The following is a 13,389-nucleotide window of genomic DNA, read 5'->3' as shown; positions in this document are numbered from 1 at the left end:
TTTCAAACGCCTGGATGACTCATTTCATACGATTGGCCTTCACTCGTAAAGCCTCTTGCCCTCGGTGCCCTTCTTTTTCGGCGATTTCGTGCCCTCCTCCTCTTTTAGCGTTTCGTCAGGGGAATTTGCTTGCTGCTACTGTCGCTAGCCCATTACTGCTGCGAGTGTGTCGCCAAGGCATAGAAACCGAAAGGACTATGTTGTGAAGTGTGCGTCCAACTGGAAAAACTTGACCTCATAGAAAATATATCGAACGAGATTGGCGGAAAAGTAGACATAAAAATCATCGATTGTTGTGAGTAGCTGCGCACACGTGTCGTTATCTTCAAGGCCCATTTATTGAAGCAGCAATCAATTGGAAAGCAGAGCGTGTTCGCAGTGTTCAGAATAAATCGGACAGAAGCTAACGAACACCCTGACATGGAAAATGTAGCAATATTTTGTTGATTATTGCGGTCATGTTTGTGTTCAGTTAGTCGTCAGTTAGTGAGCCACGCAAGTGGCTAGACGGGCGGATGTAATGGTCCCTCGCCACGCTTCTTCCCCCTTTCCACACAAGGCACAGACCAGACGACTACGAGCGACAGCTAACGAAGTGGCCGTTGCCAATCGGGGACAGTCTGCTGAAACAAAAGATTATAATCTTATGTTGTCGTGTCATATTGATATGCAAGTTGGACATTAAAAAAAGCGTTCAAAATTGTGACCCTGTACGTCCATGGATGCACTTGGACGTAGTTTACATCGAAGTATTAACAAGAATTGACGCAAAAAGTGAATCAACGTATTGTCAAAAACATTGACGACAACGACAAAGGAAAAGCTTCAGTGGTGTCTCCAGACAAAGGAAGGGGTAGCAGTTTTTACGGCTTCTGACTAGAGCACCAAGTGACTGCAGTGGGTGATAAGGCAATTTACTCAAACTCATTCCACCCTAAGATAAATAGAGAAGGTTACCAAAGCAGGCATCTCGCTACAGAATACGGTCGCTGTTATTTAATTGGTGTCACAGGAAAGACGACGGCTGATGCCTATTGGTAATGGGCAGCTATCGTCGGGGCGACGACGGCTATCACGTAGTAAATTCTTTTTTTAATTAGAAATTAAGCGGAGGACCGGTAGCAAAAGTTTTATGTGAGGTAAGCTAAATCAGCAAAAGTATACCATTGTTTAGTGCGCTATTTTGGTACAATAAGACCTGCTTATGCGAACTGTGCTTTTTAATTAAGCTACAGGTGCTATTTAATAGGCAATGCAGATGAAATTAGATTAATTGCTAGTAACAACACTTCTGCCTTCCGGTATCATGGTGGGTACCCGTTAGCATTATCATTTCGTTTAGATCAGTGATCAGTTATGTCTAACTTTTAGACAATAGATATGATCTACAGACTCCGGTTCGATCAGTTGATCTTCAGCAGTTGAGTCGAGTCGATGCACAGACGAGTAGATCCTCGGCGACGCAAAAGCGTTCAGAAGATATTTATCTTTTGCAGCGCTGTTCCACCGTACGTCAGATGCAAGCCTTGCAAAAGTGAGGTATTTGTAGTTTTTATTAGCAACAATGCCTATGAAACTCCTATATGGATAGTGTGTTTAAAGCCTAAACCAAGTCGCTGTTTGTGGATAGCAGCCAGAAGCTATAAAGTGGAGCGTCGTCTAGTATAGGCTTAAGATGAGCATTGTGCTGAAATCCCTGGAATGAACGACGAGTGAAAATTGCTCGTAAGAAGAAGAAGAAGAAGAAGAATAGTCGGCTGACGTTGGTTTACGCTTACTGTTTTAGCATGAATTTTTTCGTTTAGTACGTGTTGATATGCAGCGTAACTATGACTGCTCGATGTAATTTCAGATAATCAGACCTAACCTGTGACATCCAGGATAAACCTTACTAGTATAGTTAAACGTGCACAGAGTTTGCCAGTATTCAAATATGGTACATCAGTGCTGATTCACTGCTAAGATCGCTTGATTGTAGCTAATTTACAAGTACACAATGGTATGCCTTAAAACCGAAATTTCGGGATAAGCACAAAAAAGTTGTGCACTGGACGCGTCACAAACGTTTGTGTATTCATGGCGGAAAAATCCAACTAGTTTGCAACTTGGTCTTTCAATACAACGCAGAATAGTGGCAAACTAGCATGATCTGGCACGCAAGGAAAAACGACTTTATCTGGTGAAGTTTAGCAGCTTATGGGGGTATTACTTTCTTTTCATCAGCGTGCTACTGAACTTCTTTGGTTCTTAGGATTCGTCGTTTGCCCTAGAGGGTATACTGGGTGATCTAGAAAATTATGACGGGTTTTAAGGTAAAATCGAAGCAAATGTCTTTACATTTTGAAATAATATTGATCAACCATTCTATATTAACCACTTTAATCAATAACCTTCACCCCTTTTTCTGGTAGTACCATAATCTTATAAGTGTAGGACGTATCTTCTGGGTGAAAAGTTCTGACAAGTCATTTTTGTGTCTCTCCATTGAAACTAAATTAATGACATTAAGGTGTACTGTAGAGATTGAAATAAAGGATAATCTGAAGGATACGAGCGATACGGTAAGTGCATTTAAGTTTCCCATTCAAGTTCTCTTGATTTTTGCTGGTTAACTGAAGTTGTACGTGGTCTGGCATTACCATGGTAAGCGACACCTTTTCTCTTTACTAGTTCCGGTCGATTCTTTCAATGACTTGTTATAACCTTGTTAGTTGTTGGCAGTGGGGGTCCGAATCAGGCGTTTTGCTAACAATAATTCGCAGTTCCTTTCTAACCCCAGCAAAATTATACCATGGTCTTCTTGTGCTTAAGTCCGAGTTTTATCACATCCTGTATAGTACATATTTTTTTTCGTACGCTATTGTCATCTGTGATTTACTTCTCATCACCCCTGATCAATCTTTTTATATATGGCTCGATTTCGTTGTATGTCTGTGAAGTTTCGTGGATAGAAGTACGGTCGAGTAAATTCTTTCGCGTGGCATCCGAATAGCAAATTTCTGTTTGTAGCCAGCTTTTCTCGACTGGTTAAAAACTGTTTGGTAGTAAATATTTAATTCGTTAGCGATATCATGACTATTTACGCATTGGTCTTACCCAGCTTCCGCAATAATTTCATCAGCTTTTTTTCGTAATTGGTCGATCAATACGAAGAACATCTTTCATACCAAAATTTCCAAAATGAAAACAACAGGACTATTTTTGGGTTAAGATACTCTACTTTAAGTCAGAAATAAAATTATTTCAGTCAATTTCGATGTGTCTCATACCGTGAGAGCTTGGCTTTAAAATGATACAAACTGACCCGATGCAACTCACATCATCTGAGTTATGTATTTTAAAGTTACCTAATTACTTATTACTACTTTATAAACAATCCAATATTTTATCATCTAACGGATAACGATTTTATCTGCAAATCTTTATTTTGTCTTTTTTGTCGTTTATGCTACATAGTAGAGGTTCACATGGCAAGCGTATTTTTGCTCTTAGGTAATTTTCAATGTTGTGAGCGTGTAGTGTGACAGTATACAGTGATTTGCTACAGAGCCGTCTAATAATTTCTGTATTTATGTTTGTGGCTCTTTCCGTTTATAGACAGATTTGCGAACAGGCGATTTCCGTGAAGTCATACGTTTTATTCAATAGCTGACGAGAGAGCGACAATTGTACGGTGCCGAGTATAAACATTAAAAAAAAAAACTAAAAATGGATAAGCCGGCTGAACCAGTGGAGGTGGGAGGTTGGATAAGGCGAGAAGTATTTGCCAATGGCTCGTTTGGTCAACTGTCTGTTTGGGAAGAACCTGCTACGAAAAAAGTTATTGCTGTCAAGGTTTGTATTGGATGTATCGGTAGGTTTATAATTTGTCCCCTGCTAACTGCAAACTTCAATATCAGTACTGCGTTTTATAAGGAAGTTCTTGTGGTAAATGATGGTAATGGTGTGATCTACCGTCTGTCTACTGCTGAATTGTACATTTTGGGTAGGAAGGCCTCTCCAGCTTACGATTTGATTTGTCTGTTACAGCACATCTCACTTGAGGCTCTAGCTAACAGACCAGTGTTTTCATATGAGTATATTCTAGATATATAAGGGCTCGCCCCAGACTCTTAGGGAGAAGCAACGTGACTACTGGATAAAGGAGGTGGAAATTATGTACAAGCTCAACCATCCAAATGTCGTTCGCGCCGTACCGCTGCCAGAGCCGCTAAAAAACTTTATACAATCATGTGTGCCACCGCTAGCCCTGGAGTTTTGTCGTGGAGGAGATCTGAGGCGGATGTTGACTCGTAGCGAGAACCTTTGCGGTTTACCCGAGAAAGAAGTTAGAAACGTCCTTCGCGATATCTGTCAAGGCTTGATCTACTTACACAAAGAGGGCATTATTCACCGAGACCTTAAACCAGAAAATATCGTTATTCGGTTGAACGGTGACAATCAACGAATCTACAAGATTATCGATCTCGGTTACGCGAAGGAATTGGACCAAACCAGTCTGGCTCAATCGTTCGTTGGTACTCTTGCCTATTTAGCGCCAGAGCTCTTCGAGCAACGTCCGTATCGTAAGACAGCCGACTATTGGTCCCTTGGTGTGTTAGCCTTTGAAGTGGCAACTGGAATCCGACCATTTTTTCATGAGGATGCTCCAATGTCTAACTTACCCCATATTAAGAACAAGAAAAATACGCATATATATGCAAGGAAGACGGTGGGCGGACTTGAGTTTTACTCAACAATGCCCGAGTGGTGTCGGTTGAATGAGGTATTTAAGAACGATCTTACAGTGTGGCTGACAAAGATGCTCGCGTACGATCCAAAGGATCGAACGCACGAACCGGGGTCGCCCAGTTCACTTGAGGTAATGCTCGCCATGCTCAAGCGGCCCTTGGCCCACGTTCTACACACGAACGGTCAAAAAGTAGTCAGTTTTACTTCAGACTCTGTCGCGGAAAATTTATACACAAGCACCATGGTACCTGTGGATAGTCAATTCCTGCTGTCTGTCGAAGGACAGGAGATTGCGTTCGGCGATCTGTTGAAGCTTGGAGCTAGCCATTTAGAGGATGGCTCACTGTGCTCCTACCTATTCAACTTTGACGGGAGCTACAATTTGTCACCTAGTACCCTTCCCCTTAATGTTAAATACATGCTAGCCCATTATCAAAAAGCGATGCATTATCCGGAGCAGCGACTGCTATGGCAACACATGTATAACTATGTGGACAAGGAATTTGTCAGATGTTGTCAAATGCTGGCAGCGTATCGCGCTCTACTTGTGCACATCAATAGCATACAGAGCGAGTTCTCTGCCAAACTAAATGGCTTGTCAGCTACTTACAAAGAGATAAAGGTCCTTGCGCAGCTCTTGCAGGATGACCAAGAATATGATGAGAAGGAATTGCAGAAAGTGCAGCACTCTGCTTTAGAGGAGTTACGTATGACACCAGGCAACGACACAAAAAAAGTGGTGACACGGATCAAGGATAAAATGCGCGTAATCGTAGCCAAAGCCAATATGGCATACAAACAAGTACTCGTGCTCCGTGAAAATCCCTTCGGTAGAACCAAGCCTCCAGCAGCTCTTGCGAATCTCCACGATAGCGTACTGGTTTTACTGGGCAACTTGAGAAAGATGAACAACGTCGAACGGACAAAGCCGCATTCGAATAACGCGATGGTGGAACAGGTGAATAAGTTCAGCGAGGAGCATCGCCGAGTTCTAAAGGAAATCGCTGGTCACATTGTAGGTGCCTTAGAGCACGTGAAGGACGTTCGGCAGAATCTCCGTGAAGCGAATGAATTCATCATGGAAGTAGAAAAGGTGAGTGTAATCAGAAAGCATCTAAGTAATTTTAAAAGACTTAAGCTAAGCTTGCACTTTTCTATAAGGGAGTCACGTTTGTTTCTCTATTACTGAAACATCTTTCCACCTCGATTTAGACAGCTGTAACCTCATTCTAATGTACGCCCTTGTTTTCGCTACAGGAGCACGCAAAGTTGAAGCTCAACCACCAGGCTCGCCGCACGACGATTTGGAACGTCATCAAAAAGCTAATGATTAGTGCTGAGAACCCGTCAGCTTTTAACGGCTCTACTGCCAACAGAACCGTTGGTGGCATAGATTCCATCACCATGATGCCTGATGTCGACATGCTTGTTCGTGAAAATGAAAAGTACCGTAGCGCACTTGACTCGTTGAACGCAATGATGGAGAGCGAGGTTGGCATTGCAACAAGCACCATTTCTCAAAATCAAAACATGGCGAGCTTTCTCTAAAAATTACCGCATGCATGCAGATAAATTGACTGTAATAGACTGTACATCATGGGCTACAGAACTGATGAGAGATAAAAGAGAGCAGTTAGCAACTAAACATTCAAGAGTTACAAATACAGTAGTCGAATTCACTTTATCGATGATAACTTTGAATGATCACGTCATTGTCAGTGAATTCCTAGACAGTACCGTACCATTTTTTTGGGGTCTCTAGAATTATCGCTCTCGTTCTAAATATTTCGCTGGAACGCTATTCAGTAAATGTTATGTTGACGAGCGGCTGGCTGCTTCGGGATTGTTTACACTTTTGCGCCTATTCTGCGATGTTTTAATGTATGGATATTCAATTGCTTGTTTGGTGTCAAATAAGTAAAGCAAAGTGCTAGAACAATTGCCTGCATTAATGCTGAGTTAGGTGTTACATCATGTCTTCGAATCGTTAAACCTAAATGGAGACCAGTTTCGATCGACACATAAAAAGAAAGCGTATGCCAGTTTTACTGCATTTGTTTTTATCTGAAACGTTTAAAGATATAGCATTATGTGAACATGGTTTAATGTTAAGTTGATGGAAAATGCAATGATAATTTGCCATGAAATTTCAGATGCAAGTTCTAGATAAAAATGGCCAAGGTGACCAAGCTAATGAAAATGACGGGAGCGGTCAAGTCGTATGATCTCTTCGAGGAACTCAAGAGCCAACGACCGACGGCCTTGTGGTTTGGGTTGCAGGAGGAAAAGATATAATAATGGCTGTTTTTGCTGATCATTGTTTCTGTTAACCTGTTTGATGTAATGCAATATATGGGTGGATTAAGTAATGTACCCTAATCCAACAAAAATAATTTCCGTATAACTAGGCCCAAACAAGCTATACCTAGCTTCGTAAAGTGAGAAAGTCAGCCCTTCAAGATTGCAATTATCGTAATTGCAATTAATGGATTCAGAACAGTCTAATAGTGAATGCAGTAAAAGTGTTATTATGTTTCCTGTGCATTTTATATAATGATTTATCAATCATCAAAAGCTTAGCGTGAATGAGAAACGTGTATGGCTATGTTTAAACATGCAAAGATGTAGAGATTGTAATTATACACCAATTAGGCCCCTTGCTTCTGTCAGGCTAGATTTAGATTATAAGAGAATAATGGCAATGTTTAATTCGGAGGACTCAATGAAGCCTAAATACAATTTAAAGTAAAAACCACTATGGTAGTAGATGAACGTAATGCGGATAGAAGAAACGGGATCAGAAACTTAAAGCACATGAATGATGTGTAAAAAATTGAAGATAATTATGAAAATGTTAGGGTTGAATAATAGGATAATGAATTGAGGTAACTTTGATTGAAGGAAACGGAAAATAAGCAGATAAATGTATAAATGTAATATAACGTCTATGTTTATAATATTCACACACACAGATATATAATGTACAGTGCAATGTTGTTGTATATAATTCTAATGACTCGTAAGAGCAAACGAAATCTGTGTATGGAACAAAGCTCACTTTCTTCGAAAACTTTCTGTTTCGTTTGAATGCGTGGCAGTCAGGTGTGGTCAATCAAGTAGATACTTTAAGTGTACGAGTCAACAGTGACATGCTTTTTATTATACATACACATATACGCGTTTGATCACATTGCATTTGGATCACATTGTAGGATGGATTGTCTTGCACAAATGTGTCTATCATATTATGCCACATTTATTTCGACATGGATTTTGGAGTTGGATTTTAGAGAGGTGTCTATGAGACAAAGAGGAAAATGAAACTGACCGTGGAATAATGAATTGCAATACAACATAAAATACACATGGATTTTGAATTTTGTTCAGATTTTGCCTATGTTCAAAGAAACAATAATAATAGTAGTGACGTCTGTCTGGGTAATGCATGAGCCTTTTATTTCTTTAAAAAATACACTACTTAATAGGTAAATACCGCAACACTATAGTGCTCAAATAGAAAATGGAGATTGATTATCCTAACAAACAAATTCGGCAGTAAAAGAAGTATTAGCCAATTTTGTCCCTCCCAGGCATGCAAATGATACAACAGTGAATTTTAGGTCTAATCCAGCATGATTGTAATGAAAGCATATGGGCCGAAATACCAACAAGGCAATATGCAAGAACTAAAATGATTAAAATGACAGGTAATCATACAGACGATACTACGCGGATCTGAAGCAATCTTTGAAAGCCAGAATAATTCGGGCAAGAAAGGTTGCGTTTATAAAATTGTCATATTGATATTAGTAAAACCGTTTCAGAGGCAGTTAATAGGAAATATAGGTACTCTATTAGAGTTAGACAAACCTGCTGTCCTAAGGATTTTAAAATAGATACATAATATGGCAGTTTAATCCGACTGCGGCTCGTCAGCGCTCTAAAAAGAGACCATAGGAAGAAGGTAATAGTTTTCTGAAGGAAACTTCTTGGAATATCTCGGAAGGGCAACGGTTGAAATAAGTCCTGCGAGAAAACTATGGTTCTGCCAAGGAGGATAAAGGCTAAGAAGAAATTATATGAGTATATTATGTATAAGTATTATATGGGTATAGGAATTATATAGGAAAAATGCACAAAACCCTTAAAGAGAATTAGACTAGACTTTTCCACGACTCCGTCGCTGAAATGACAGCTGCAGACGAGCGTTTGAAGGTCAGATCACGTGCAACAGTTGTCTCTTCTGTCCCTACGACGAATTTGGCTACAAGGCAAGAATATGTGAAATAGAATGTAATCTTACCTATGCGAGAGGTTCCACAAATGAAAAAACATTTTGATGAAGTACTCTGCGCTAACTGCGGTGCTTTCCCGCTGCTAGCGATATACGCCTCGTGAGGAATATGTTCACGGAAATTGTGAGAAAAAGGTCGCACAAAGGTAATATTAACTTTCAGGTATTTGTGAGTGCATCTGACACGTATGCGTAAAGGAGGCCTACAGCTGTCACGGACAGTTGGGTCGAGTGGTTTTGTGTTCAAACCAACTGCTATTTTACCGGAGCAGGGCAACACTACGTAGTCGGATACGTAAATCGTCAGTCATGTTTCTTTAATAAAAAACTAATAAAGAGTTTAATAGAGAGTGTTTTTTTACTGACTTCATTTAGTAGGCACCTGTGGGACCTCTTTATAAAAGGCTTGCACACCGGGAAGCTCTATCTTCTAAAACTCATCCTTTCCTCCAGGTTAATATATATGGGGTTAAATACCGAAAAACCTTTGGCATATGTCAGTTTTATCATTCTTAAACTAAAACAAAGAAAAAAGTCGTAGTTCTGCACCGGTTTCTATGAAATAAGTGTTTATTGAGTTCCTTTGCCTGATGGAGAGCAGTGTCTTCGTCATATGGAATTCGGGTTATATATGCTTTTGTGGTCCTGCGGTTCTTATTTACCCATTCATTCGGTTCCGGTATATTCCTAACTTCGGGTCAGTTTTCGTACTTTTTTAAGTCATTCGCATTTCTAAAACCATAGATGGGAACATCAACATTTTTTTAGTGGGCGCGGATATTTCTCTGTTTTAGCCGTTTTGTTTTTCAGATGAACCACAATGCTAAATAGCAATCTTGCGCCTTGACTGAAAAACGCTTCACTGGTCAAGATCGACTTAAGGTAAGTTTATTCATCAGGTAAGGTCTGGGTATAAGGGTTTGATTATAGCTACGGAAAAAACTCCGTTTATTTTATCGCATCCCTTTTCGAGTTTGGTGCATTCGCTGAATCCTTCTTTTATAAGAATCTATTCCTTGTGGTACTATGAGACCGTTACGATTATTAGTTACATCGAGGATTGTAATATTTCTTGCTGCATAATTATTCAACTCGTATTCAATTTACATACTTGAGAACTTGTTTAGAAGCTTATGAATTTTTTCAATAAGTTGAAAAACCGAATTTGGCGAGGAAGGTATCGTCGACTAATAGGGGTAGTAGCACTAAGAGCGTGTGCAAGCACTAGATTTATTAACAACGAAGCGGCTTCTGAACGTGATAGCGCGATAGAGCGCCTGAAGCCGGCGATAGATGTCAAGGAAGCCTCCTGACGAAACCGTACCTTCTGATATCTAGAAAGCACGTTGGCGAAGACTGTTCTCTGTTTGAGCTAAAAGATCATTCACAGATGCGGCTCCTGCCGACTATGCCTTCAGAACTTAACTCTGAATGATTCGAGGCCTGCAAGATATTTCCATACAACAATTTCCCCATATCGAATGTGCATAAAAGAGCAATGGCAGCAACGGCGCTTTGTAAACAAAGCTTTCAATTGCAAGAGTAGCTTACGTAAGTGTCTTCAATACGGAAATAATAGCATAATACTTATGCGCCTGAACTGTCGAGTGAGCCTGCTGTCCTACCGTCCTTTGAAGATTCACTTTCATAGCCTGGTAGAACAAAAGGTGAAGTCCTATTAAGTGCAGAGCGTTGTACATCAGTAAGTCACTGAATCAAGTGATGGATTAAGAGTCTCATCTCATTGAGATAAACAACAAGATCAGTTATAGTTCCAGTACTCTTTTCGCCATGTTCAGAAGCACACATTGGCGGCGTTTGCAGGATTTACATGCCATAGGAATTATGATGTGCATAATCGGTGGTCTTACATACATCACTCGCGAAGATTTACAGCAGATTATACTTCACAAAGCAGATGAATGGAAGAACCGATAACTGAATCTAGAGGTGTTTCGATGTTGACTTATGCGGCCGCTATGATCAATTTTAATTGCTTACCATCTTACAAAAAAGTATGAGTCTTGAAGCTATGGACGGGCTTATGACGCAGATAAATTCTACCTTTGGTGGGGTACACAGAACAACATGTTATTGAAGCTTGCCAGTATTAAGTTTTCCAACAATACTAGATATTCTTACCTGACTTTTTTTTAAAATTCATTTTAAGAAAACTGTTTTTGGATGCACGTTGATTTTTCAGTGGTGGCATGTCCTAGAATTCAGACCGCTGCACCATGTTGAACTGAACTTCACTTTGCATTTATTCTTTTTTTGAGGTTAGAGATATTACTTAATGTTTTTCTAAATTTTATTTAAGCCTTTTTAAAATTTTGCCTTCGATGTCAGAGATCAAAGATTGTTTACATCATTTTGGATGCTCCAAAAGTCAGTGTGGAGTGACAAGATGCCCAGAGCGCGCTGCGCTGCATCGGAAGGCACTGCATAGAGCAGGAATGCTTTCAACACTTAGTTGTACGCCATTGGACTGAGATAGGAGGGCGGATGGAGTCACTAAACCATTAGTTTTAATGCATATTAAGCCTCTTCGAGTCTATCAAAACGTCTCTACAGCAGAAGGGGTAGCCAAATGCACGGATGCACAGAGAATGTGGGAGTTCGTCCGGCGACTGCACAACGATAATGGCCATGGAGATCATTGAACCAACGATCATGAATTTAGTTTTGTGTGTGGTAAGGAATATCAAGCTGGCGACGCGACTCGTTAATATAATAAAGTATAATAATACTAAAAGATAATTACAACGTGACTGTAACATGATGATTATATCAATGGTGTGTAAATGCATACATGTAACTACTACTAATGGGTTCGAGATATCGGCCACTGACTTAGTGTATGCCCGCTCCACTTATCCTAGATCACGAGCGCAGACAGAGCACATATCAATTAAATAATGCCTTCATTTAAAAAAATAACGATTATTTATTCTTTGAGAATAGCCTACTCCTTAAATTCGATCATGAAAAGCGTTTAGCATTTAATCATCCACTACATTTTTCGTTGATTTTCGAATCGCTTTTGAACAAATGCAGGTGTTCGTCTTAAATAGATTTGATTGGCGGAGCCGTTTCGATTCACGATTGGAGAGGACGATTGATACTGGAGGCTGGTACCGCTTATTGTACAAACAATCCCAAAGAATATTATAAAAGAATTCGTGGTTTTTTACCGTCTTCACCCCTTCCCTGGTGATTCCTAATCTGCGTTCTGGCTTCTTTTGTAGTAGATCTTCAATAAAGCTCACGGCTCTTTGGCTAAGGCTACCATCGTTGGGTAGATAACAATCGCACTCCATGATCTTTTTGAGTAACCCATTCTCCGAGCTGGCTACGAACGGCATCTGGCGACAGAAAAGCGCATAGGTAAATACGCCCAAAGCCCACCAATCCACACTCGTTTTGTATCCTTTACTTAGAAAGTACTCCGGAGCCATATAAACGGCTGTCCCACAAAGCGAATAAGTACGACAGCCTTTTTCGAGTTGTTTCGCAAGGCCGAAATCTGTTAGTTTTATGTAGCCGTCATTATTGATCATAACGTTCTCCGGCTTAAAGTCTCGGAAGATAATATTGGCGGAGTGGAGGTATTCGAACGCAAGAACGACCTGCGCCGTAAAGATGGCGCCACCGTGCTCTCCAATGTACGTCCCACTATCAAGCAAATCGAAAAAGTCTCCACCGGGTACAAATTCCATAACGGAATAGACGTTTTCGTCGTCTTGAAAGAATCCGAATACAAGTTTAACGATGAATTCGAAATTGCTGGCATATTGGAGCTTCATTTCCGTCTCCGCCATTGAAGGTAGAATATACTTTTTTTTTTGAGCTTTCAATGCATAAACTATTTGCGTCTTTTTATGTTTCACCTTACTTACTGTTCCGAAAGAGCCGTGAGATAGATGGTCAAGAAGGACGAAATCGTCGATGTCAGCGGTCGGGCATAACGAACGCTTCAGTCTCTTTCGTAGCTCCTCAATCTTCGGGGTCAAAATTGCTTCCAACGCAATCACCGAATCACGTCTAGGATCTTTAGATATTTCGCATTGAAGTTTTTTTTAAACCGATCGCAGAGCTTCGACATGATCGTTGTTGTAGCCGAACAATCGACTTGCTGGTCTATTGGGATCTATGAGCAAAATGCATGCAACAAGAAATCTGATCAAAGTATTCTATCCCGGAGCGAATATTTTTAAACACTTCCTTCATTTAAACTCACGTATTGTAGTAACACATGCCGGAGATACATCTCATAAACAATATATGCCTTTGAAAATATGTTCAATACGGAGCGTAGTATAGTATCTGATGCATGTTTTTATAGTGTAAATCTATATTACGTT

At 40.2% G+C, this 13,389-nt stretch overlaps 2 protein-coding genes across 9 annotated transcripts; one reads left to right on the top strand and one right to left on the bottom strand.

The window, feature by feature from the left end:
- The first annotated feature begins 157 nt into the window (after positions 1 to 157).
- Positions 158 to 8,173, top strand: LOC111250664 (inhibitor of nuclear factor kappa-B kinase subunit beta-like). 8 transcript variants are annotated; one of them, XM_086990514.1, is made up of 6 exons: positions 316 to 1,139; positions 3,248 to 3,327; positions 3,598 to 3,834; positions 4,088 to 5,824; positions 5,989 to 6,222; positions 6,885 to 8,173. In XM_086990514.1, the coding sequence occupies exons 3-6, from the start codon at positions 3,709 to 3,711 to the stop codon at positions 6,954 to 6,956; spliced, it is 2,169 nt and encodes a 722-aa protein (XP_086846640.1). In that variant the 5' UTR covers positions 316 to 1,139; positions 3,248 to 3,327; positions 3,598 to 3,708; the 3' UTR covers positions 6,957 to 8,173. The 8 variants fall into 8 exon arrangements, with proteins under 8 accessions (XP_022661957.1, XP_086846640.1, XP_022661956.1 ...); XM_022806221.2 differs by lacking the exon at positions 3,248 to 3,327 and adding an exon at positions 2,510 to 2,561; XM_086990513.1 differs by having other exon boundaries at positions 2,510 to 3,327.
- A 2,070-nt stretch (positions 8,174 to 10,243) lies between these two features.
- On the bottom strand, positions 10,244 to 12,918 carry LOC111251176 (cAMP-dependent protein kinase catalytic subunit alpha-like). The gene has a single exon (XM_022807529.2). It carries the CDS (start codon positions 12,844 to 12,846, stop codon positions 12,028 to 12,030), a length of 819 nt encoding a protein of 272 aa, XP_022663264.2. The 5' UTR covers positions 12,847 to 12,918; the 3' UTR covers positions 10,244 to 12,027.
- Positions 12,919 to 13,389: the final 471 nt, after the last annotated feature.

This window comes from Varroa destructor, unplaced genomic scaffold (assembly GCF_002443255.2).
Source record: "Varroa destructor unplaced genomic scaffold, Vdes_3.0 BEIS01000005.1, whole genome shotgun sequence".
Classification (NCBI taxonomy): domain Eukaryota; kingdom Metazoa; phylum Arthropoda; class Arachnida; order Mesostigmata; family Varroidae; genus Varroa; species Varroa destructor.
The sequence above is the reverse complement of the archived record's forward strand: the minus strand, read 5'-3'. Positions and strand labels throughout refer to the sequence as shown.